The following is a 26,675-nucleotide window of genomic DNA, read 5'->3' as shown; positions in this document are numbered from 1 at the left end:
GACGTGGAGGGAGACGCTCCTTTTGGGGGGTGCGGACGAGAGGCGGGCGTCCCTCGTTTGCCAACGGTTCCGCTCCTCCATGGCAAAGCCAAAGAATAAATGTACGTAGAGTTTTGTGGTTCCCGCTGGACTCCTCTCAAATGCTTTTGGCTCTTCTGCGTCCCGTATTTCTTCCTATCACCCTGATCTCCCCCAAAGTATCGGATCCTCCAGGAAGGGCCAAATTCAACCGGAGGAGGGTGATTAAAAGTAGGAATCCAAAAGAGAGTGAAGAAATTGCAATGGGCCCTTCACCAGCCCTACTGAACCTGCTTTGCTCCAGCTGCGTTGGCGTAAAACTCCCAGAATCCCCCAGCCAGTCGGCTGGGGGATTCTGGGAGTTTTACGCCAACGCAGCTGGAGCAAAGCAGGTTGAGGACGGTTGGCCAACACAAACTCATGTGTCTGCGTGTGACCTCCACACGGCATGTACTTCTTTAAAAACGCTTAATACACATGTGAAGTCTTCCATTTCTACACGTGCCCCCACTGAACGCGTCGCTCAAACTTGCTCCCCACCTTCTCCCTGTTCAGTTTGAATTTTCAGCCGCGGAATAAGCGTAGCTGTACCGAGAGTATCGAGGCGGTGTTCCCTATGTGAAAACCAGGATCTCTTCTCGATCCTCCCAGAGTGCAGGACACCGAATAACGGGCTCAAGTTAAAGGAAGCCAGATTCCAGCTGGACATCAGGAAAAACTTCCTGACTGTTAGAGCAGTGCGACAATGGAATCAGTGACCTAGTGAGGTGGTGGGCTCTCCCACACTAGAGGCCTTCAAGAGGCAGCTGGACAAGCATCTGTCAGGGATGCTTTAGGGTGGATTCCTGCATTGAGCAGGGGGTTGGACTTGATGGCCTTGTAGGCCCCTTCCAACTCTGCTATTCTGATTCTATGAAAATGAGCACCCCTGGACGTGAGCTATTTACACAGCTGCACAAGATTTATTTACCTGTTTACACAGCATTGACAAATGCCACACACGCACATATTTACATACACGCGCTCACGAGCAGAAAGTATTGAAAGACGCCCACGGGGGATGGGGCACGTAATTTACTAACTGTTACCCTGTGGCCAGGATCTCCCGTCCACCACCGTACAAAAACATTTCCTGCATGTAGCAAACAGCTGCGCAATGCTGACTCTGAAGTAGTGATGGGTGAACTTCGCCCGGGCGAATTTATTTCCTCGGATAATATCAAACCCACCCATGCAAGTTTGGTCAGGAGTTCGCTCTTAAAATGAACTCTCATTCCACGAAATGAGAGCTTGTGCATCTTGGGACCTGTAGTTTTGCATCGCGCATCAAGTTACAGAGCCCCCCCCCCCCCCCTTTATGGTTGCCACCAATCTGGATGGGTTTAAAAGGAGGTTGGATAAATTCCTGGAGGCAAAGGCTATCCATGGTACTAGCCCTGATGGTTGTGTGCTACCTCCAGTATTCGATGCAGTAAGCCTGCGTGCACCAGTTGCTGGGGAACATGGGTGGGAGGGTGCTGTTGCACCATGTCCTGCTTGTCCATCCCTGGCCGACGGCTGTTTGGCCATTGTGTGAACAGAGTGCTGGACTGGATGGGCCCTGGGTCTGATCCAGCATCCGGGCTCTTCTGATGTTCTTATGGTTGGTTTTTTTCCCATGCGAATAGGAAAAAACAAGCCCAGGGGGAGAATTAAAAGGACAACGTGTGTGTGCCTACACCCTGATCTCACTGTTTCTTCAAACATGGTTGGGTAATGTGACATCACAGTTTGCTGTTAACAAGAAAAGGGTTAATCTAACCACCACCACCACGTATGCGCAGAAATAACGTCGTTTTGATACAGGCTGCGTATGCTCAGAAGCTCGCGATCCGTTCCAAACTTAAAGAGAATTTGTAAGATGCTGGTCCAGGCTCATTAAAAAGGCGAGCGTTGCAAACGGGCAAAGTCAGAAATGAACGAATTCAGTGGCATCACAGAAGAAAGGCCGTGGCCTAGAATTCGGGGAGACTGTTGGGGTTGGATGCAGATTTGCTACGCCGGATCATCTGGGCTGGCGAAAGCGGAATTCCTTGTCGTTGTCCTCCTTGCTGCAGCCCCTGAAAATGGTACATAAAGAGTTGGGGCCGTGTTGAGGGGAGGATCCCCCCAAATTAGTGGAAGTCTCTTCTTGTGGAAGGCAGATCCTGGATCCAACCCCTGGTATACAAGGCACCTTTAAACAAGCCACTTTTCTTTAGGATTATTAAAATCAGCCTGCAAGACTCTTCACCTACAGTCTAGAAGTGGTACAGTCCAGGCACATGTTCTGTTCCTTTGGGAGAACTAGAACTTTAGACAGGATCCACTGATGTTAAAGCAGTCCTGAGGGCTTCCCCTACTCGCCTTTTCCTCGATGGGGGAGTGTTGGAAGGGAGGGAGAGAGGCACATGGAGTTATGCATCAATTGACACAGTCCAGAGGGGACGTTCTGCAAAAGCCCCGCTGAAAAGAACGGGGACAGGAGAACGCCACAGTGGGCCGTATCTGCCACGCTCTCTCACACACCCCAAGTCATTTCCAACAGGTCTTCGCTGGGAGGTGGCAGCAGAGGCGGAAGACGTGAGCAAATAGCACCTTGGGTCCTGCCTCAGTCGCGCCCCCCCGGCCCCCTAGGTCAGGCTCGGAGGCCCCGGCTGAGCACGTAGCGCGAGGCCATGGCAAGGTTCCAGCGGTGCTTCTCCAGGATCCGCCGGCATTCTTCGCGCGAGTGGGCGCTCATGTGGAAGAGCTGGTCCACCTGTTTAGGGAGGAAGCGGCCCCAAAAGAGAGATTTCACAGGTGCAATACGGACTACTAGAATCCTAGAATAGCAGAGTTAGAAGGGACCTACAAGGCCATCGAGTCCAGGCCTCGTAGGTCCTGGCTTCGGGTGGTGGGATAAAGCAGAGGTGGCCAACCGGCGGCCCGCTGTTGCTTGCTTGCTTTATTTATTTATTTATTACGTTTTTATACCGCCCAATAGCCGAAGCTCCCTGGGCGGTTCACAAAAACCCACTTTAAACCCGCTTTTGCATTTAAAAACTCTGCATTGCTGCTAGGTTTTGTTCTGATTTTGCATTTATAATGTAGTTTTAAGCTTTTATATTTTATATCGCATTTTATGCTGCGTTTTGTGGTTTTAGTTACTGGTACTGGTTCCTCTCTATTTGGCCCTGGTTAGGCCTCATCTGGAGTATTGCATCCAGTTCTGGGCTCCACAATTCAAGAAGGATGCAGACAAGCTGGAGCGTGTTCAGAGGAGGGCAACCAGGATGATCAGGGGTCTGGGAACAAAGCCCTGTGAAGAGAGACTGAAAGAACTGGGCAGGTTTAGCCTGGAGAAGAGAAGATGGAGGGGAGACATGAGAGCACTCTTCAAATACTGAAAAGGTCGTCACCCAGAGGAGGGCCAGGATCTTTTCTCGATCCTCCCAGAGTGCAGGACACGGAATAACGGGCTCAAGTTAAAGGAAGCCAGATTCCGGCTGGACATCAGGAAAAACTTCCTGACTGTTAGAGCAGTACGACAATGGAATCAGTTACCAAGGGAGGTTGTGGGCTCTCTCACACTAGAGGCCTTCAAGAGGCAGCTGGACAACCACCTGTCCTTTAGGGTGAATTCCTGCATTGAGGAACTCGATTGGACTCGATGGCTTGTAGGCTCCTTCCAACTCTGCTATTCTATGATTCTACCTCCCTAGGTAACTGGCCTTCAAGAGGCAGCTGGACAACCATCTGTCAGGGATGCTTTAGGGTGGATTCCTGCATTGAGCAGGGGGTTGGACTTGATGGCCTTGTAGGCCTCTTCCAGCTCTGCTATTCTATGATTCTATGATTTATTTATTACATTTATATCCCGCCTTTTATCCTCCAAGGAACCCAAGGCGGCATGCATAATCCGCCTCCACTCCATGTTATGCTCACAACAACAACCCTGTGAGGTAGGCTGGGCTGAGAGTCTGTGACTTGCCCAAAGCCATGGCCAAGTGGGGACTAGAACTCAAATCTCACGACTCCTAGTCCAACACTTTAGCCACTACACCACACCGGCTTTTAATTGGTGTGAACTGCCCAGAGAGCTTCAGCTATTGCGAGGTCTGTTTATTTATTTATTTAAATAAATATTTAACCATTTATATCCCACCCTATATTACTGGGATCTCGGGGCAGTGTACAGATGAAATAATTCAAGCAATAAACCTTAGGCCTCAAAGGCTTGGGTAAAAAGCCACGCTTTAACGCAGTGCCGAAACGAAGTCAGCATCTGCACCAGCTGGGCCTCCAAGGGGAGGGTGTTCCACAACCAGGGTGCCACAACAGAGAAGGCCCTCTCCCATTTCCCACCATAATGTATGTTTCGCAGATGAGGGCAACTCCAACATTTCAAATCTCGGGCAGGTGTATAATAGAAATGTCATAAACAAAGACACAAACAAACTCCCCTCATTCCTTGCCGTAGACTATGTTAGCTAGGGGATGATGGGACTTGTAGGCCAAAATATCTGGAGGGCCACCAATTGCCCAGCTCTGACGTAAGAGAAAGGAACACAGCTCCTCTGTGTTTAATTTGCAGAAAGAGGTTATCCGGCCCTGGACTGTGGAGTCACACAGTCAGGAGTTGATGCGGAAAACTCACCATAAGGTGATTCTACCCTTTCCAAAACCCATTATCCCTACTCCCAAGCTGCACTGGGTGGCAGAACCATGCCCAGAGAGCGGGGTCTCCTACCTTTAGCATCTGTGCAGCTTTTTGGGCATCATATCCATTCAGCCTCAAGGCCTCACGGCACTCCTCGGTCGTGGTCCCGTGGACCCTGTCTTCCACCTGCATGGGCAGAGGGGCACAAATGATCAAAGCCAAGAAGGGATGAAACATTTTGAGTGTGTTTAGCACAGCCGGTGCCAACCTGTTGCCCTCCACAGGCATCGGGACTACAAGCCCCATAATCCCCCAGCCAGCAGAGCTAGCTGGAGGGTTCTGGGAGTTGTAGTCCAACACCTCTGGAGGGCAAGAGGTTGGCGAAGGCTGGTTTGTATGTCAGGAAGAGGGCAGGCAGAGAAAGGTAGATAAAATAGTTTTACAAGCAGAGCGTCCCGGGTGCCATTGATGGCAAGTTCAGGGGCACGGCACCGAAAAGATTTAGGGACCGAGTTCCTAGGATGCAAACTTGCACAAAATTGGCACATGCTGATTTATAGCTATTTCTACAAACTCTGAAATCGTGGCTAGGATTTATTTAAACATTTCACAGGAAGCCAAACATCTCAAATCAAAGACATTCTCCAACAAATTTGCACCCGGCCCCAGGTTGTCTCAAAAGGGTTTTTCTTCTAAGCTTAAATTTTTTTTGAGGGGGTGTGGGATGGAAGTCTGCAATCCCCTGGAAGATTGTCCCTCTGCATGGCAGTTAAGCCGAGAAGAAAACCATCCATCGGTACCAAATGCACCCACAGGGCTCTGGGGAATAGTTCTGGGGGCTCTGGAAATCCATTTGGGGCTATCCCCCCACCCCACCTCTGTAGGGAAAGGGAACATAAGGGCCAGCTCCAGTTGAACTGTCTCCTCCCCACTACCTAGGACAGCCTTCCTCAACCTGGGGCGCTCCAGCTGTGTTGGACTGCATCTCCCAGAATGCCCCATCTGGAGCGCCCCAGGTTGAGGAAGGCTGATCTAGGAGATGGGAGGGCGGGCAGGGCCATCCCACCAGCCCTGCTGAAAAATCTACTTCATTTTTTTCCTCATCCCTCCCCATCTGTTTTTCCTTGCATGTCATGTCTGGGAGCCTTTTTTGGCTGAGAAGTGGAATGAAAAATACTTTAAAGAAATACTTAAATAAATGAAAGGATTAGGTAGCCACGGATATGAAAGTCCCTTCACTGCCCAGGGCCTTGGAGAGCCGTTGCAACCAGTCAGAATAAACCAGTATTCCCCAACCAAGGGTCCATCTAGTCTGGCACTGTTCACACAATGGAGACCCACAAGCAGGACATGGTGCAACAGCACCCTCCCACCCATGTTCCCCGGCAGCTGGTGTATGTAGGCTCATTGCCTCTGTTACTGGAGGTAGCACAGAGCCATCAGGGCTAGTAGCCATTGAGAGCCTTCTCCTCCTCCAGGAATTTATCCAACCCCTTTTAAAGCCGTCCAAATTGGTGGCCATCGAAACATCTTGTGGTGGTGAATTCCGTAGGTGATCAATGCCTTGTGTGAAGAAGTTCTTTCTTTCATCTGTCCTGAATCTCCCACCAATCAGCTTCATGGAAGGACCCCATTGGGGTCCAAGTATTATGCGAGAGGGAGAAAAAATGTCTCTCTGTCCACATTCTCCACGCCACGCATCATTTTGTACACCTCTACCAGGTCTCTCCTTACACCCCCTCCCCCCCCCCCCGAGCTGAACAATCCCAGCTGTTGGAACACCATCATTTCCAGCCAACCTGGACCCCTTCCAGATGCGCTGGACTGCAACGCCCATCATTCCAGCGGTTTTCGGAGACCCATTCGCATCCGTACCTCTCTGATCTTCTTCTCGATCTCGCTCATGGTTGGTCTCTGCCCGCCGGCGTGGGCCAGAGGGAGCACCATGGCTCCCTTGGGGGCTGGCCGGGGTGGTCTCTGCTCCTTGTCTCTGGCCCCAGAAGAACCGTCCGATTTGGGCAGAGCCCACGTGGGGAGGGCTGGGTTTGGGAGACGGGAAGCAGGTTTGAGGAGTCGATGCTCAGGTTGGGGGGCTGAAGGGAAAGGCCCCGCGAGGTCACTGAAGCGCCGCTGGGCGGGCACGCCGAGGTGATCCATCTTGAGGACTGGGATCTTGGGTTTGTTGCGCAGGACGCTGAATTCCGTAATGGACTCCAGACTTTTGGAAAGGCCTGGAGGAGAGAGCAGAGGCCAGGGCTAGGGTGGGGGTGGGATACAGGTGTGCACAGTGTGGCCGTGGGTCAGTAGGGGAGTCAGAGGACCAGGACTCCTGGGTTCTATCCCACTTTGGGCATGGGGGGCTACTCAAGAGAGCTACTCACGTGCCAACTGCAACAGCTGCTGGCCCTTGGCTCGATTCTGGGGTTTGACATTCCCTGCCCGCGGTTTCGGTTTCTTCCTGAGGTAGAAAACACAACCCACAACCACTTAAATTAAAATGAATTCAGTTCATTGCGTAAGAATTCAGCTTGAGTGGCTACCGACTCGGTTCCTGTTCCCCCAACAATGCCCCCAACCCTCACAACTGCCCTACAGCCAATGTGAAACCAGGGGGTGGGGGGTGGGGGGTGGGGTGGGGGTGATCCTCTCTCCCCTTTTCCTTTGAAGACTGATTTTCACGCCCCAGCTTCCACACATTGCATAAATGGCGTTAGGTACAGCCTTCTCCCAAATGCTGACTTCCAGATGTTTTGGACACAAACTCCCATCAGCCCCAGCCAGCATAGCCCATGGTTTGGGATCCTGGGAATTGTTGTCTAAAACATCTGGATGGCAGCAGGAGGGGGGCTGGGAAGCAGCAGGAGAAGGCGTTTTTCCCATATCCAGAAGGTGCAAGGACACCCTTCACCACTAGGTGGCAGTCATGGGTGCCTCCCATGTCATTATCCAGGAGGTGCAAGGACACCCTTCACCACTAGGTGGCAGTCGTGGGTGCCACCCACAGACACAGGTGCGTGAATGGGTCAGGGAAGACCACTCCCCATTCGCCCAACGTACTCCTCCATCCGGTCCGGGGCCCCCCATCCACGGTCAGGATCAATGTCCCCATGACCCAGGTGAACAAAGGAGCTTTGGACGGGGAGACTGATCCGTGGTGTTCCAGCAGGGGGCGCTCCTTCCTCTGGTGCCACGACGGAAGACGGGAAGATGCCCACTTTCAGAGTCCGCTTGTTCTGCCCTCGCCATGTGGATGAATCGGGGCTGGAAGGGGGGGGAGACAGGGGAGGTCCATGAGAGAAAGTTCCAACGCCGTCACCAGCCACCCCCACCCCAAATTTCGGTCCACTGATCTTTGTTTACCGTGTACAAGGACAGTGCAAAAGAAAGGAAGAGAGAGAAAGAAAACGAAAGAAAGAAAGAATTCTAATTTCTTTACAACCTAAACCAGCCTTTCCCCCAACCTGGCTCAATCCAAATGTGATGGACTACACCTTCCACAATCCCCAGCCGGTTGAGGATTATGGGAGTTGTAGGCCATCCCATCTGGATTGAGCCAAGTTGGGGGAAAGGCTATCCTAAGCAGTACGGCAGAAAGCAAGAGCTCGCGGAAGAAACCAAGAAGCGTCAATAGCAGCTACATTTGTGCGGAGGGTGGAGAGCAGAAGGGTTTGAGGACTAGAGACTTGAAAAGTGGATGTCAAGAATCACACGGAAGCCTGGCCAGAACGCAAGGAGGAGACTGGTGTGGTCACAGCAAAGGTGCTAAAAGACCGTTTCCACCAAGGCTCTTTAAACCGAAGCCGGCCCCACTCGCTTCCGAAGCGGAGCCCAGGTGTCTGGACTCACCTGCCTTCAATAATAGTGACCACATCGCCAGCTTCTAGCCTCAGCCAGCCAGGATCATTCAGGTCCTGGGAGGCCTTCCCTTCCTTCGGACGGAGCTGAGTTGAAGGGAGACGGGGAAAGAATCAATGCCATCCCCAGCAGGGAGCGAAGGTGGAGGAGATCTGTCTATCCACCCACCCATCCACCCATCCATCCATCCATCCATCCACTCTATTAAATTTCTATACTGCCCAATTTCTGAAGCTTTCTGAGCGGTTCACAAAAAATAAAACCATAAAGTACAACTTAAAGTATAGAACGTAAAACCACACTATAAACGTACAATCCAAATTTAACCGAGCAGCAATGCAGAACAAAGTTAAAAGACTAAAATGGAAAAAGTTTAAATACCGGGGAAACAAAAAGGCCTTCACCTGGCATCAGAAAGAGTATAATGTGGGTGCCAGGCGAACCTCTCTAGGGAGGTCATTCCACAGCCGGGGTGCCACAGCAGAAAAGGCCCTCCTCATTGCAGGGGTGTTGAAATTCAGGCCTGGAGTCCCAATTTGGTTTTCTGGGGTTCCCAGGATGGCCATGCCATGTTCCTCCACAATCATTGATTGTTTGGGGGGGGTTTCAGCTTTTGTGCAGCCTTTTCTTCACTCTGAAAGGCTGAGATTCCTCTCCTAAGGCTGTCTTCCTGGCAGGAAGGGTTTTAAGCTAAAATGTGCTGGTATTTTTGTTTCATGTTGGCCCCACCCACCACCCAAAATCAAAGTCGGCCCTTGGGCTCAAAGAGTTTCTGCATCATTGTTTTAATCGGATTTGAGGATGGCGGAGCGCTGTGGCAAGACTGGATGATTACACAACATTCAAGTGAGACTTCTTTTTTTCATATTGCAGTTCGCTCAACCACTGGGGCATTTTCTCACACATCAGTGGGGAGCTTAGAACAAAAAATAGGATTCCTTGCTCTGGAGGCCATCTTTGTTTTCATTTTCCACCTGCTGCTGGAATCCGTGACCTTCCAGCCTGTACTTGACGAGTGAGGAAATTAGAAATTTGGTTTTCAAAAGAGCCAATAAGCAACGTTTTGATTTCTAGGAATCCGACCCACACATTTCGCAACAAATTGGCTTTTCTGGAGTCGTACAAAAAATGTGCATTTCCCCCACAGGCTAAAGCATTAAAATGTGCAATTGTGTGTGTGGGGGGGGCAGGATTTCTACATTTTGGAGTAGATTTGCACATGGGGGTTTGCGGATTTTCGCAAGTGTGAATTTGCGCAAATTCGAATTTGCACAAATTCGGAAGCAAATCTGATTCTGCCCACGAGCGGACGATAGAACAAAAGACACTTCAGAATTCCGCACAGTGATCTTTCAAAACATGCTGGCATTTCCCCTCCCCTCTCTTACCTCCTGCAACAGGCTGAGCAGCTCACAGAAACGGGGCCTTTCCTCGGGGTTGTGGGCCCAGCATTTCAGAGCCAGGGAGTAGATACCCCTGGGGCAATCGTCGGGGCGTTCAAGCCGCCCACCTTCTCTGTCGATCTTGAGCATAATCTGGGAGGAAGGAAAACAGGGGGTGGGTCTGTGTCGTACTGCTCTAACAGTCAGGAAGTTTTTCCTGTTGTCCAGCTGGAATCCGGCTTCCTTTAACTTGAGCCCGCTATTCCGTGTCCTGCACTCTGGGAGGATCGAGAAGAGATCCTGGCCCTCCTCTGGGTGACAACCTTTCCAGTATTTGAAGAGTGCTCTCATGTCTCCCCTCCATCTTCTCTTCTCCAGGCTAAACAGGCCCAGTTCTTTAAGACTCTCTTCATAAGGCTTTGTTTCCAGACCCCTGATCATCCTGATCAGCCTTCCCCAGGTGTCTCGGACTACAACCTCCATCTTCTCTAGCCAGCATGGCCAATGGGCAGGTATGATGAGAGTTGTAGTTGAGCAATATCTGAGCACCAAAAATTCCCCATCCGGGACCTCAGGTAGAGAAGGGTCTTTCTCCATCATCTGCTCCCTGCTCCTTTTAAGTAAAGATGCTGCAGGGACTGAACCTGGGGCCTTCACAAACAAAGTACATGCTCTACCCACTAAGCTACGCTCCCTCCCCAATTGCTGATAACTCAGTCATCTCAGCTTTGCTATTCCAAAAATTAACACTGATGGTGGGAGAGAAACCCTTGTTTTTGATTGAGTCCTAAATGAATACAATCAAACTTTCCCCAAACAATGAATATACTGGACATCAGGAAAAACTTCCTGACTGTTAGAGCAGTACGACAATGGAACCAGTTCCCTAGGGAGGTTGTGGGCTCTCCCACACTGGAGGCCTTCAAGAGGCAGCTGGCCAACCATCAGTCAGGGATGCTTAAAGGGGGGATTCCTGCATTGAGCAGGGGGTTGGACTCGATGGCCTTGCAGGCCCCTTCCAACTCTGCTATTCTATGATTCTACTACAAAGAAATCATCACACTGACCAAACCTACTGGTACACCCTTACCGCCAGTTTTGGCTGTCGTTAATGGCCGCTAAAAATGTCCTCAATCATTCTTACAACAGGCCTGTAAAGCAGGCCAGGATAATTATCCCTATATTTACATATTAGATGCATCAGCGGTGGGTGGAGCTGAGGTTAAAGGAACAGAGTCTTGCCTGGGGCTACTGTACCAGTTTGTGGCTCAGTGGGACTTGAACCTGAGGCATCTAGGTCACGGCACTCTTACCTGTGCCTGGGAATTCCCACGCAAAGTGGAATTAGATTAGGACAGGGGCAATCAACTCTGAGTAACGGCCATAAGAACCTAAGAAGAGCCCGTCCTGTCCAGGGGCCAGACTGAAACCCATTAAGCATGGCATAAAAGCAACAACTGTCTCGTTGTTGATTAACCCTCAGCATCTGGGTTTCACAGGTATGTTGCCCCAGGACATGGAAGGTTCCATTCTTAGTTATATGGCTAATAGCTGTAGATTGGTCCTAGTTTGCCTAATCTTCACTGAAAGCTAAAAATACAGATGTCATCATCATCACTGAGGGACTGTTCCTGGTAAAGAGGACACCACTGGATGAAACATAACCTCTGAGCTTAAAACAGCCTTCACTAACTTGCTGTCTGACACATCTGGAGGACACCAGGTTGTGGGACGGAGAGTTAAGGGGAGTCTTAAACCATTGCGTCCAGTTCTGGGCTCCACAATTCAAGAAGGACGCAGACAAGCAGGAGCGTGTTCAGAGGAGGGCAACCAGGATGATCAGGGGTCTGGAAACAAAGCCCTATGAAGAGAGACCGAAAGAACTGGGCATGTTTAGCCTGGAGAAGAGAAGATTGAGGCATTCTTCAAATACTTGAAAGGTTGTCACACACAGGAGGGCCAGGATCTCTTCTCGATCCTCCCAGAGTGCAGGACACGGAATAACGGGCTCAAGTTAATGGAAGCCAGATTCCAGCTGGACATCAGAAAAAACTCCCTGACTGTTAGAGCAGTACGACAATGGAACCAGTTCCCTAGGGAGGTTGTGGGCTCTCCCACACTACAGGCCTTCAAGAGGCAGCTGGACAACCCTCTGTCAGGGATGCTGTAGGGTGGATTCCTGCATTGAGCAGGGGGTTGGACTCAATGGCCTTGTAGGCCCTTTCCAACTCTACTATTCTATGATTCTATGATCTATTCCAGGCACCTGCATCTTACCTGCCTCCCCGAGTAACCCATCCACGGCTCTTCGCAGTAGGAGAACATCTCCCAGAGGGTGACTCCAAACATCCACACGTCAGAAGCGTTGGTGAAAATCCCCATGCGCAAGCTCTCCGGGGCACACCTGGCATGATGGGATGGAAACAGGTAGGGAAGAAGAGCTTGAAGCACAGTCTATCGCACTGGACTTGCGTATCCAACCCCCCATCACTGCTTCTCTCTTTCCACTCAGCCACCCCCTGCAAGAGCTTAAATTGGCAGACGAAAGTTCAGCATGTTGTAAGACCTCAACTCCTTTGCAAATGAATTTGAAATAAGTTTCACTAAAACAGCTGCGACAACAGATTTGCTAGATCAGACTGGAACTCCCAGACATTGGGTGTGTCTCCAGTGGATTAAAATAAGCTTTGCAAAACCTGGGCAGCTGGAGGGGGCGGGCGGTGGTTAGCCTTTCTGCAAAAGCATAGCTCCTCTGTCAGCTAGCTAATTGGAACACACCTCATAAAATAGGGTGACCCTTTGAAAAGGAGGACCGGGCTCCTGTATCTTTAACAGTTGCATAGAAAAGGGAATTTCAGCAGGTGTCATTTGAATAAATGGAGAACCTGGTGAAATTCCCTCTTCATCACCACAGTTAAAGTGCAGGAGCTATACTAGAGTGACCCAATTTAAAAGAGGGCAGGGCACCTGCAGCTTTAACTGGTGTGATGCAGAGGGAATTTCACCAGGTTCCCCATATACACAAAGGACACCTGCTGAAATTCCCCTTTCAATACAATTGTTAAAGATACAGGAGCCCGGTCCTCCTTTCCATAGGGTCACCCTACATAAAAAGTCAGGGGTGCAGCCAGCCAGGATCACAACATGCAAACGCAGCCCAATAACAAAGGCATGAAACGTCCTCTTTGGCCTTAAAACCCGGCTGAGGAATATTTATGGTGCTAGCAAAGGTTTGCGAATACCCGTGAGGGGTCTTAGAGGTCTCTGCATGGGGGTTGGAGCAAAATTTGGGAGGAAAACATGGTTCAATCACACATTAAGTTCAATCTGTTAATTGTAGAATATACTTTGAAGCAGGAAGAGAAAGACACCCCACCACCACAGCACATGATATCCTTTCACGCCCATTCCAAACCTGTGAGGGTTACTTGGATTGGGGGAAGCACTTTGCACATGCTCAGGGACACATCAATATTCCCCTCGCTCCAGTCTTTGGGGCTAATGTCTAGCTCAGATTATGCCTTTGGTTCCATGGGTTTTCGAGACCACACGCCTTAATTCAGGACTAAATCAAGCCTTTTCGTCCAGGGCAGGGAACGTCTTCCAGCGCGAGGGCTGAATTAAATTTCAGATAAGGTCTCCAGTGGTGGCCGGGGTTGAAGGCAAAAACGTTCTGAGACAAAAATACCCGAAAATACCAGCGTATTTTAGGTTAGAAATGGCTCTTGCTGCCGGTAACTGGGCCTTAGCAGAGACCTGGCAACCTTTTAGAAGGGGAGAGAAACAAGCAAAAACCAGGAAACCACCAATCGGGGGAAAGGGGCAGGCCCAGGAAGGAGGTGTGGCCACGTGGAGAACCCCCGGTGGGCCCCATGTGGCTCGTGGGCCGGAGGTTCACCACCCCTGCTCTGGCGGTTGAGGGATCTGGAGGGAGAGGGGGGGCTCAGACCGCCCTGTCTCCGCGCGGGTGAAGGGCGAGGATGCCCTGTCCTCGTACCAGGCGAAAGGGATGCGCCGGTGGGCCGACATGATGTAGCGGTCGCTCTTGCTCGACAGCGGCCTCATGAGGCCAAAGTCGCCGATCTTGGCGTGCTCCTCGGAGGACAGGAGGATGTTGCGGGCCGCCAGGTCGCGGTGGACGAAGAGCTTGGACTCCAGGTAGGCCATGCCCTTGGCTACCTGAAGGGCGTAGCTCCAGAGCTGGTGGAGGGGGAAGGGCGGCCGGAGGCGGTCGTACAGCGAGCCCAGGGGGGCCAGCTCCGTCACCTGCAGAGAGGAAACGGTTAGGGCGAAACCCCCGCCAGTGCGTTGCTGCCCCAGTGCACAGCTCCTACGAATTTCAGTGGCGTGCATCCCCGTTGAATTAGTCGTAGGGGGCCTTTACTAAACCTTCCCTCACCTTCCCCGACAACCCAGGAGTCCTGGCACCCCTGCGTTCTACTGACCCAAACGTGTCCAGGTGAGAACCCAGGAGTCCTGGGTCCTCCTCCCGCCCCGTTCCCACTTGAACGTTTGGGAGGAGGGGCGGAGAAACCCAGCCAGGGCCGTCCTCACCATCTTGAGGGGCTGGGTGAGCACCACCCCATGGAGGCGGATGAGGTTGGGGTGATCCAGGCAGCACATGGCGTTGACCTCGTTGAGGAAATCGATCAAGGCGCCTGGGTCGGCGGAGACGTCGGAACGCAGGGATTTCACAGCCACAGGGAGCTGGGGAAAGGGAGAGGGGGGAGAACAGAGGAGGGTGTCCGGATCAGACGAAGAAGGCGCCCCAACCAGACGCCCTGGGTGAATTGCCCTGAGCAAAGGGCCACGGAGTGCGGCCAGCTTCCCCCTCCCTTGGCAACTGGCAACAGAGAGCCCCGTAACAAATAGCCCAGCAAACAGAATGGCAAACGCACCACTCCGCCGCCGGGCGTGCTCCAGTCGGCACGGCGCACCACTCCGTAGCAGCCGTCTCCCAGGCGTTCACGGAGCCGTAGATCCCATTCGCTGATCAGGCATTTAAGGGAGACGTCCGCATCCGCCCGGGGAGTGGAAGAGGGCTGGGGCATCGAGGAGGGCTGGGGGGCAGGGGCTTCTTCGTTCTCTGGAGATCGTCCCCCGGTGAACATCTTCGAAGAGTTGGACACAAGAGAGGGGTCACAATGCTTATTTTATCAACTGCCATCCCAACTGCGTAATATCGACACCATTTTCAATCCCGGAGATCCATTGCGTGTTGGTGGGCGAGCAGGGAAGGAAAGATTCAGTGAAGAACAGATCCATAGAACTGAATCCTAGTCCAATTTAACATCCAAAACCCACTCCGAGAGCCTCATGCCTTCAACTGGTGACAGAGAGAATTACACTTCCTGTGCGTTGGGCAAGGCAGCGGGAGGGCAGCCATCTTGTTTTCCCACACTGGTTGCACATGTCAATAGTTGCTACTTGATTCTAGATCGTGATGTGTGTGTGTGTGTGTGTGTGTGTGTGTGTGTGTGTGTGTGTGTGAGAGAGAGAGAGAGAGAGAGAGAGAGAGAGAGAGAGAGAGAGAGAGAGAGAGAGAGAGAGAGAGAGAGAGAGATTCTTCAAGGGAAGAGTGAGGTACCCACCTTATACACCCAGGACATGGGGCGTTGACCTTGGGGCTTCCTGCGTTTCAAGGCCTCTTCTAACCGTCTCTGTCCTGCAAGAAAGGATTAAAAACAGGGTATTAATTTCTCAGGAGGCAGACTCCAATTCTCACACCAGAGTTAATTATGCAAATGAGGATAATTTGACGACATTGGCTTCTTTGGCTAAATTGATTATGCTTCCAGGAATGATGCCATCATTGGATATGTTTAATCTGGGCAGGTCAGATGGGAAGAAGGGCGTCATCGTTACCCCAGCCAGCGTTTGGGAAGAGTAGCAATATATTTTAAAATAAATAAGCGCTCATTTTTGTCCACAGGGTGGGAAGGTTCTGTTTAGCCATCTAATGACTTATAGCGTTTCACACCAGGCACAGCTCAAAACCTAGTTTCCAGGATTGCTGAATTCTATATCACACTCTGAACTGTGACAGTCCTGGCATATTCCTGGTTAATTCTAAGTAGGGCTGCGCACGGACCCCCCGATCCGCTCCGCACCCATTCCATAAATTCTGGATCGGGTCCGCTCCGCCCCGCGTCGATCCACCTATGGTTCGCTCCGCTCCGCTGCGGAGCTCCGGATCTGAATCAGAGCTCTGCAGCAGCGGGAGCAGGGGTGGTGGCAGGTAAGACCCCCCTCCCTCCTCCCCCCTTACCTGCGTCCGTTGCAGTCCGGCGGCTGCTTCAACTGAGCCTGAGGAGTCAAGCAGGAAGACCAGGCCGCAGCTGCAGCCTGGTCTTCCAGTTTGAGTCCTCGGGCTCAGTTGAAGCTGCTGCTGGAACGTGAAGGACTCAGGTAAGACCCTTCCCCTCTGCCCCCTTACCTGGCTCCGCTGCCGTCGCTGCACGGACTACAGTGGCGGCGCCAGCGCCAGGGAAGGGGAAGGGCAGGCCGCAGTTGCAGCCTGGTCTTCCGGTTTGAGTCCTCGGGCTCAGGTGAAGCCGCTGCCGGAACGCAACGGACTCAGGTAAGACCCTTCCCCCCTGCCCCCTTACCTGGCTCTGCCGCCATCGCCACACGGACTGCGGCAGCGCCAGGTAAGCCCCCACTTACCTTTTTTTCGGAGCTCCAGATCGAGGCGAAGGATCTGCTTGGTCTCGATCCTCTTTGCCTCGATCAGCAGCCCCCACCCACCCACTTCGTCTCCGCCTTTGTCGGAGGCGCATCAGGCTGCCTCGCTATTGCTTCTACGCTCCGAAGCGAAGTGGAGCACAGCCCTAATTCTAACAGTTGTCATTCCAGCATGAAGCCCAGGTTCAGCCCTGCCAATCCTGCCCCACTATTACACATGCCCCCCCACCCCGTGCCCCATCCTACTACCTGGGCGCCCCATGCCAATGCGATCGAGGTCAGAGGGCCTGACGTAATCAAAATGGGCCGGACGGGTAACGTGAAGCTCATCTCGGATCTTGCTATAAAACTTCTCTAACTGGATTTCGCTCAGCAGCTGAAGCAGCCATTCTGTACCGTCGTCTGGTGCCATCGGGGCACCTGTTGCGGGGAGAAAGAAATGGGGCGCGTGATTAGAGAAAAACTGGCATCCATAAAAAGCGGACCAGAAACCACCTCCACCTCACCCCACCCGCAAATCAATCATAATTCAGTGCTCCCAATTGCACGAGTTCTGATGGAGGAAAAAACCAAGTAGGAATTTAGTCCAGGACAGATTGGCCAGTGACCATGGGGTGTGTATCTATTTTGGTTTCCTCCTGCTGTGTCTGCAGCTCGGCTCACTTACCTGAGTTATCTTTTGTGCAGTGAACCTGCTGTCTCATTGTGGCGGGCTGTGGCTGACAGTGTAAGTCAGTGTAAGTTGATTCTGTGCGGGAATTGAGAGGTCGGATGAGATTCCTCTCTTGGGTTCATTCCCCCTTGATAAATATGCCAGAGCTAGAGCTCAATGAATGGAAAATTGCCAGAGGCACCATTGGAACTCTCTGCCACAACGGACCTCCATTCATTTTGGAGAAAACGCTGCCCTTTGAAAACATATTTTCCCGACCAACAACTCTTGCAATCTCTAAACATCAGCGGCCAAAAGAATGAAACGTAACTCTGCCTAAGGTAGCTTTCTCCACCTGGGACCCTCCAGATGTGCTGGACTACAACTCCCATCATCCCCAGCCAGCATGGCCATAGCGGCTGGGGATAATGAAACTTCCACCACAGGATATGAGATTTATCACCCTATGTTGTTTCTGCTTTACTGCCTTTCCCTGGCACGACTTTAATGGGTCAGAAATTCAATAGGTGTGACTCTTTCTCCAGCATATCATGATGGGCAGGTCTTATTTATTTATTTATTTATTTATTTATTTATTTATTGCACTTATATACCGTTCCCATAGCCAGGGCTCTGTGGGCGGTTTACAGAAATTCTAAAATTAAGATAAAAACGAGTATACAAAATTTAAAATTCTAAAACACAGAACATACACACATAAAGCATTAAAAACCGTTTAAAAAACTAAACATGTGGGTGATTAAGATGTGCCACCATATGCCTGGGCAAAGGGGAAAGTCAACCTGGTGCCGAAAAGATAGCAGCGTTGGCGCCAGGCGAGCCTCGTCAGGGAGATCATTCCATAGTCGGGGGGCCACCACCTAAAAGGCCCTGTCCCTCGTTGCCACACTCCGAGCCTCTCTCGGAGTAGGCACCCGGAGGAGGACCTTAGATGTTGAACGTAGTGACCGGGTATATTCATGTCGGGAGAGGCGTTCCGTCAGGTATGGTGGTCCCAAGCCGTGTAAGGCTTTATAGGTCAAAACCAGCACCTTGAATTGGGCTCGGAAACATACATTCTTCCCCTGCTGAATTTCTACCTGCCACTCAGCTGTTCACAGCACAGGAGCCCGGCTGGTTACGAAGTGGCCACCCTCACTGAAATACTGTGGGTGGGTCGGTGGGCATCGGTTAACATAGGGTTCCCATTCTCAACCAGATCGGACCTTCAGATAGCTCCTTTAGAGTCCTGGCTGAAACCCAGAATGGATTCACCGGCCCACTGACATGAGAGCCAGCAGCTTCCCTTGCCCAGCCTCCCCTATCCCAGGTGTTTACTGGTTGCTTGGCCTTGTTACTGGGATACATCTGAGTGGGTCAAGGGGAAGCTACGAAAACAAAGGTAACGGCAATTATACTGCTAAACAACAATCCGGCAGAACGGGTTCTGGTTGGGGAAGGTTCTAACTAAGCAAGATGAGGCTGTCAGGACATTTGGAGAGACAGAGGGGGCCCGGACTCCTGGGTTCTCGGGAGGAGGAATGAGAAATCTGGATGCCTGCACTGAGCAGGGGGTTGGACTCCGTGGCGTCAATGGCCCCTTCCAGCTCTAGGCTTCTATGAAATCTGTTATTGTATTCGTAAATCCTTACATGGCTGCTGATTTTTTGCTTTGGCTTTTCTACCATAGTTTTAAATGATATAGGTTCCATTGCGCAATGCTTTATGGTTTTAATTGTTGCGGACCACCCAGAGAGCTTCAGCTACCGGGTGGTGCGGAAATGTAATGAATGAATAAATAAAAGAAATAGAAGAAGATCGCCCGAGGTAGGCAGGTCGCCCGGATTCATTGCAAGGGGAGCGGAGCCGAGTGGGTTAGAACAGAAGAGGACTCCCGTCCCGTCCCGTCCCCCTTCGGGTCCAGTTATCCAGATCTGCAGGAAATACAGCCACCCACCCACCCTGCTTGCTCATATCTGGGTCAGACTCAGCAGCAGAGAGACGCACCCCTCACTCCCGTTTGGGTGACACGGTCAGACTCAGCACGGCACGGTGCCGGGGGGGGGGGGGGGCTGGTTAAGAAACAGAGAAGTCAGCTGCTGAGGAGTGATTCACTCCACTTGGGTCAACGCCCAAACCAGGACGTGGGTGAATCGGCTGGATCACAGAGGAGACTCAGCGGCTCGGACTCCTGGGTTCTCCGGCAAGGGACTGGGGGCAGGGAAGGGCCAGCAGATCAGGAGATGGAGCTTAACCTCTCAGCCAGGACTTGCCCGGGAGCAAATTCCAGTGTGGAAGGTCTCCTTCTTTCTGGCAGGTGGCCTAAGAGGAGGTAATTCGACTGGAGAAGCATTCTCTGTCGCTGCATTTCCTTGGGAGGGAAGACACACCGCCTGTTGAATGTCTGCCTGCCACCCAGTTGTTAAAGACAGAGCATTGCTCGTTAAAGACTATCATAAAATAAAAGCGGCTGTTTTAAGTATAATTATTTGTGGCAAGGGAAAGGCCTCGTGGGGCTTTGCAGGGCATCAAACCGGGGGGCACGATGTTGGGGTTCCATCCAAAGTCCCCCCTTCCTTTCCCCACACGCCCATTGTGGGAACGGCTTGTCCAAAGAGGCTCCCGGCCAAAGCACCCCTCCGGCCCGGCCCGGCCCGGCGTCACACTGGCAAAGTCCAAACCAAGAACAAATATTGACAAGGTGCTAACAGAAATATCAACACAGGCGGACTGCTCAGTCTCAGAGCGGCTGGATTATTATTCTTGTAAAGGACAAAGGGAGGGAGGGAGGGAGAGAGGGAGGGGGCCGCTAGGGAACGTGGTCGGGCATTTGCCCCCCTCATGAGGACACGGCCACGGCCTGGTTTGCAACCCTGGAGATCACTTAACGGGGATCACTTCAACCCACCGGGCCTCGTTACACTTTAATCACCCTGCCTTAATACAATATGATTCAAAGGTGGCGTTTGCGTGGGCACCTTATTTCAAAAGCATATTTGTAGCCTAAAAGAAGGGAGGGGTCCCCAATCCATTTTAGGGTCTGTGGGTATGGTAATGTAGGGTGACCCTCTGAAAAGGAGGACAGGGCTCCTGTATCTTTAACAATTGTATTGAAAAGGGAATTTCAGCAGGTGTCATTTGTATATATGGGGAACCTGGTGAAATTTCCTCTTCATCACCACAGTTAAAGCTGCCCTCTTTTAAATCTGGTCACTCTAGTATAGCTCCTGCAGCTTTAACTGTGGTGATGAAGAGGAAATTTCGCCAGGTTCTTCATACGTATATACAAATGACACTTGCTGAAATTCCCTTTTCTATGCAACTGTTAAAGATACAGGAGCCCTGTCCTCCTTTTCATAGGGTCACCCTAGGTAATGGGGCGGTGTTGTGGTAACCTGGAGAGTTAATATGGTGCATTTATTTATTTATTGTATTTCTTATATCTATGTCTTGTGTAGTTTTCCTCTTAAAGGAACGCAACACGGTGTACGCAATCCCCTTCTTCTCCATTTATCCTCACAACAACCCTGTTAGGTAGGTTGGGCAGACAGCCTGTGCCGGGCCCAAGATCACCCAGTGAGCTTCCATGGCTGAGTAAGGATTAGAACCCGGATCTCCGGATGCTCAGTCCAACACTCTTGCCACTACACCACACTGCCTCTCACACTGGCATCGCATATTTCCTAACATTTCCACGAGGGAAAGAGAGGCATGCGTCGAACTCCCCCATTGCCTCAGACTGCAGAGCCTCGAGTCGCAGGAGCCATCTCTCACGCCCTCACGCACTGCAGAAGTGCTCAACTTGGCCTGCTCTGTGCGCATACTTGCAGAAGCGCCTTTAAACACCCCCCCCGATAACATGTTTTTTTTATTTATTAAAGAGAAAGGGGGGGGGGAGTGAAGCACAAAACACATCATTGTTCTGCAGTCTCATTGCAGCAGTTCAAAACGAACTCCGTTGTCCTGCGCAGGAGCAGGCCGGGAAACCACGTGGCACATGAATGTCTATGCGCATGCTATGCCTTACATATGCGCTGGGGGCAAGATGCTTCCATTTCTCTCCACTCAGAGGTTTTATTTCTCTAGAGAGCGTCCTTTCCCAACCTGCCCCCGTCCGGATGGGGTGGGCGACAACTCTCATCATCCCCAGCCGGCTGGCTGGGGATGATGGGAGTTGTCACCCAGCCCATCCGGACGGGGGCAGGTTGGGGAAGGACACTCTCTAGAGATACCCTAGACTTAACATCTAAACTTAACTCTAACATCCTCTGGCCAAAAAAATGGGGTGAAATCGGGACAAATTCCAGACAATACGAACTGTCTCTGGACCACTGAGTAAGTGTTTGGGCTGGGATCATCTGAGGCTCCCCATGAACTCCTCCGTTGACCTGAGGCAACCCCCGTGCTCTCCCTCTCAGCCTCGGTTCCCCATCTGTTGTGTGGCAACGATAACTACCCACCCACCTTACAGGGTAGTTAAAGGAGATTGCAACGAGGTGGTAGATATTGTATGAACCACGCCAACTGTGATGAATTCATATTTTGCATATCATGGTGACACACTTGTCTCCGTTCGCACGCACAAACCGCTCCCCAGAGAGAAGCCCCACACCTTCCCAGGCCCTCAGCCGGATCTTTTGCTAGCCAGAGATAGGCCCCGTTCAGAAGACACCTTAAACCATGCCTTTAACCATGGCGGTTAAGCCAGAAAACCAGGCTGTGTTCAGAAGACACCTTAAACCATGGTTTTAACCACAGTGGTTAAGCCAGAAAGCTAGGCTGTGTTCAGAAGACACCTTAAACCATGGTTTTAACCACAAAGGTTAAGCTAGGAAGCCAGACTGTTTTCAGAAGACACCTTAAATCATGGCAGTTAAGCCAGAAAGCCAGGCTGTGTTCAGAAGACACCTTAAACCATGGTTGTAACCACAGCAGTTAAGCCAGAAAGCCAGGCTGTGTTCAGAAGACACCTTAAACCATGGTTTTAACCACAGCGGTTAAGCCAGAAAGCCAGGCTGTTTTCAGAAGACACCTTAAACCATGGCAGTTAAGCCAGAAAGCCAGGCTGTGTTCAGAAGACACCTTAAACCATGGTTTTAAACACAGCGGTTAAGCCAGAAAGCCAGGCTGTGTTCAGAAGACACCTTAAACCATGGTTTTAACCACAGCGGTTAAGCCAGAAAGCCAGGCTGTTTTCAGAAGACACCTTAAACCATGGCAGTTAAGCCAGAAAGCCAGGCTGTGTTCAGAAGACACCTTTAACCATGGCTTTAACCACAGTGAATAAAGCAAAAGGCCTTATTCACCATGGTTAAAGCCATGGTTTAAGGTGTCTTCTCAACGGGCCCGCAGTTGTGCAGCTGAGCTACAGTCATGGAAAGGGTTGCACCTGTTGGATTTTGGCCTGTTCTGCAGATGAGAAAGTCACAGAAATGCACTGTCGCACATGGAGGACGCACACGATAACAGTAGTTGGCTTGCTAGATTCTTAGTAGCCAATCGAGTGGGATGTTCCGCTGCGCGCACCCCAAGCCAGGTTGAAAGGAAAAGGCGGCACAAAATTGCAAAGCGATCAAGTAGCTTTAGGTGGGGTGGGGTGGGGTGTGGACTTGTGAATGGTGCTTTCCCTGTTCCTGAGATTTTGGGAGTTCAAGGACTTTTTCTATTCTTCCTTGTTAATTAGATCTGATAACCAGTTTATTTTATGTCTTTTCTTCCTCTTGTTTTGAATACACACATGCAATGTGAAATCTGCTGAGGGCTTAGTCCAGCCTTCCCCAGTCTGGTGGGTTGGACTACCTCACCCAGATCCGTTGGACTACAACTCCCATAATCCCCCAGCCAGAACCAGGTTGGGGAAGCCATTTTAGTTTAAGAGCATTAACCCTAAATGACAACATTGCACCTGGCAAATTTCAAACAAGTTCCAGACTTTAAAAAATAATCATTTTCTGACTTTGCAAATTTTATTTCATAAGCCTAGAGGCTGAGTTTTATTACTCACTTGAGAATGTTCCCAAAGGTCCCCGATTTCAAATCCTGTGATGGAATTGACTCTGCAATGGCAGCGATGGTGGAGTACGACAGTGATGTTTAAAATTACACAGAGGCCTCATCTACACCAAGCAGGATATTGCAGTATGAAAGTGGTATGATTTCGATCCTCCCAGAGTGCAGGACACGGAATAATGGGCTCAAGTTAAAGGAAGCCAGATTCCAGCTGGACATCAGGAAAAACTTCCTGACTGTTAGAGCAGTACGACAATGGAATCAGTTACCTAGGGAGGTTGTGGGCTCTCCCACACTAGAGGCCTTCAAAAGGCAGCTGGACAAGCATCTGTCAGGGATGCTTTAGGGCGGATTCCTGCATTGAGCAGGGGGTTGGACTCCATGGCCTTATAGGACCCTTCCAACTCTGCTGTTCTATGATTCTATGAAAGTGGTATATAAAAGGCAGGAGCCACACCAAGCAGGATATAGCATTAGGAAAGCAGTCTATGGTCTGTGTCAATGGGCCCCAACAGTTGTCAGTGCACTTCAATACCGCTATGAAGCACTCGTGTGGCTCCTGCCTTTTATGGACCGCTTTCATAGTGCAATATCCTGCATGGTGTAGTGTGGAGAAAGCGGAGAGAGAGTGAGGCCTTAGCTAGACCTAAGGATTATCCCATATCCCAGGCAAATGGAGGGGTCGTCCCTGCCTGCTCCCAGGATATGGGCCTGGTCTAGCCATGGCCAGAGAAAGAGAGAGACAGACAGAGAGACAGACAGACAGAGAGACAGAGAGAGAGGTTTTTCTCTCTGTATCATCATAGTAGAACCCAAAGAAGTCATCCCATGAAGATGGCGGGTGGGAGATTCAGGACTGAGAAAAGGAAAGGGCTTCTTCACCCAGCCCAGAGTTAAGCGATGGCATTCACTGGGGGGGGCATAGCAATGACCACCAATTTGGATGGCTTTCAAAATTTGGATGGCAAACTCATGGAGGAGAAGGCTAGCAACGGCTACTAGACCTGACGGCTCTGTGCTACCTCCAGTGTCAGAGGCAGGGTGCCTACGTACACCATTTGCTGGGGAACATGGGCGGGAGGGTGATGTTGTATTATTGTCCTATTTGTAAGTTTCCCATTGGGGCATCAGATTTGCCAGTGGTGGAGTAGATTGGAGCCTTGGTCTGATCCAGCAGGGGTTTCCCGATTTTCTTAATACAAGGCATAGCATCAGTCGCTGATGAAACTAGCCCATTTCAAATTTCTGACTTTCATCCTGCCATTCAGAATAGTAGCATCGCCTGTATCACGTGACAGCCTGTTTTCTCCCTGTCCTCATTCACATACACACCTTCCCTACTGCACTACTCCTCCTGTCGCTGCGGTCAGGAGTGTTTCTGTCTTATGCAATCCCTTAAACATATATTTTGCCCCCAATTACTGTATTTCTTCGATTCTAAGACGCCATCGATTGTAAGACGCACACTAATTTCAGTACCACCAACAGAAAAAAAGCTTTGATTCTAAGAATAATAAACGCACCCGCGATTCTAAGACGCACCCTGTTTTTAGTGATGTTTATATGGGGGGAAAAGTGTGTCTTAGAATCGAAGAAATATGGTACTATAGATGGCTTGTTCTACTGAGAAATATCAGACCGGCCTTAAGCGATACCAGGGCTGAGCCCCAGAATTTATCTCTGCTCTGAGCATGTACAGAGCGCTTTCCCCTCACCTCTAAGAAACTGTAATCAAATCCTACACAGATGTATGATGCACAACGCCTGACCTGAATACCATACCACGTTCTGCCTGTTTAAGTTGGCTTCTGCTGCTTTTGTTTAGGGTGACCCTATGAAAAGGAGGACCGGGCTCCTGTATGTTTAACAGTTGTATTGAAAAGGGAATTTCAGCAGGTGTCATTTGCATATATGGAGGACCTGGTGAAATTCCCTCTTCAGCACCACAGTTAAAGCTGCAGGTGCCCTGCCCTCTTTTAAATCTGGTCACTCTAGTATAGCTCCTGCAGCTTTAATTGTTGTGATGAAGAGGGAATTTCACCAGGTGCTGCATGCATAGAAATGCCACCTGCTGAAATTCCCTTTTCTATGCAACTGTTAAAGATACAGGAGCCCTGTCCTCCTTTTCAAATGGTCATCCTGTTTTATTAATTTATGTTACAATTAGTGTGTTACGCGATGGTTTTGAATTTGGATTGTGTTTAGTTTATTTTGTAAACCACATTTGGAGATTTTAAATCAGTAGGTCATAAAAATCTTGCGGGAGGGGGGGAAGGAAAAAGAAAGACCCCGCCCTTCAAATCTGAAAACGTCTTGTGGCACCTTGTTGGTTTTGTTGCAACAGATTAACACAGCTACTTCCTCTGCAAAAATAATAATAATTGGTACAGAAATAGGAACCAGTGTGGTTCAAAGGATCAGCTGGGAATTGTGTTCAAATCACTACCTCTGCCGTAGACTCAAGTTTGGCCTGCCTTGGGCAAGTCTCTGCCTGCCTGCCTCAGTTCCTCCCATCTGTAAAATGGGAACATTAATAAGCATCACCACTGAATGTATCTCAGAAAGCAAAATTGCTGTAGAAACAACCAATAATAAATGTAAAGGCTTTTGGAGGGAATAAGGATTTTCTTTTTTTAGAGAACTTTGCTCGTGGCTCCAGTTAGGTGTGGGTGGGAACATTAATATAATAATACTTAAAAGGGATCCTGCAAACTGTAGCTCATGCGGGAATCAAAGGTTGAGCGTCACTATGAGGAATAAGGGGAAATGCCCGGAATATCTCTGTCTTACATTGAGATTGAATGGCCCTTGATTAATTACCCCAAAGGGGAAGTCAGTTATGGGGAGAGCAAAACTTGGCTCAGAATTTCCTGCATGTCCACGGAAGGGAACGTGAGGGTGGTTAGGGTGGAGAGGAAGTTGGGCAATGATTAGAGATTTCGGCGGTGGAGAATTTAGGCTGGCAGGGAAAACAAGTAAAAGGCAAATGAATGAATAAAAGAAAGCAAAATAGGGGCTGAGAGACCCAGTCAAAAGTGACACAAAAAGAATTATGTGGAGGATTTGGGGGGGAGAGCACAAGGAAACAGAGAGGCAGAGTGTGGACTGGAGGGGAAATTATGAACAGATAAGACAAACAGGGTGAAAGAAAGAAAGAAAGAAAGAAAGAAAGAAAGAAAGAGAGTAAAGGGAACAGACAGAAGAAGGGCTTTCCATTTTAGGAGGGCCATTATGGGGTGTCCCCATTATCCCTGCCCCACAAGTCCTTGCTGTTCTGCCACTCACCTGTGCAAAGGAATCTGTGTAGGTCTTCTCTTTGTGTAGGTCTTCTCTTATCAGTGTTGTGGAAGTGGGTCTTTTCTTTCTTTCTTTCTCTTCCTTCCTTCCTTCCTTTCTCTCTTCCCTCTGCTTTCCA

At 50.4% G+C, this 26,675-nt stretch overlaps 1 protein-coding gene across 1 annotated transcript; it reads right to left on the bottom strand.

Annotated features, from left to right (window-relative positions):
* Positions 1-1,134: 1,134 nt before the first annotated feature.
* TNK1 (tyrosine kinase non receptor 1) lies at positions 1,135-26,675 on the bottom strand. Its single transcript, XM_063137918.1, has 14 exons — positions 26,546-26,675; positions 16,849-17,019; positions 15,507-15,580; positions 14,814-15,026; positions 14,470-14,622; positions 13,913-14,181; positions 12,193-12,319; positions 9,922-10,068; positions 8,525-8,619; positions 7,736-7,939; positions 7,060-7,136; positions 6,554-6,909; positions 4,769-4,864; positions 1,135-2,797 (listed from the first exon to the last, which is right to left on the bottom strand). The coding sequence occupies exons 2-14, from the start codon at positions 17,009-17,011 to the stop codon at positions 2,675-2,677; spliced, it is 2,097 nt and encodes a 698-aa protein (XP_062993988.1). The 5' UTR covers positions 17,012-17,019; positions 26,546-26,675; the 3' UTR covers positions 1,135-2,674.

The sequence above is a fragment of the Elgaria multicarinata genome, chromosome 11 (assembly GCF_023053635.1).
Source record: "Elgaria multicarinata webbii isolate HBS135686 ecotype San Diego chromosome 11, rElgMul1.1.pri, whole genome shotgun sequence".
NCBI lineage: Eukaryota > Metazoa > Chordata > Lepidosauria > Squamata > Anguidae > Elgaria > Elgaria multicarinata.
This window is presented reverse-complemented; position numbering and strand designations above follow the sequence as displayed.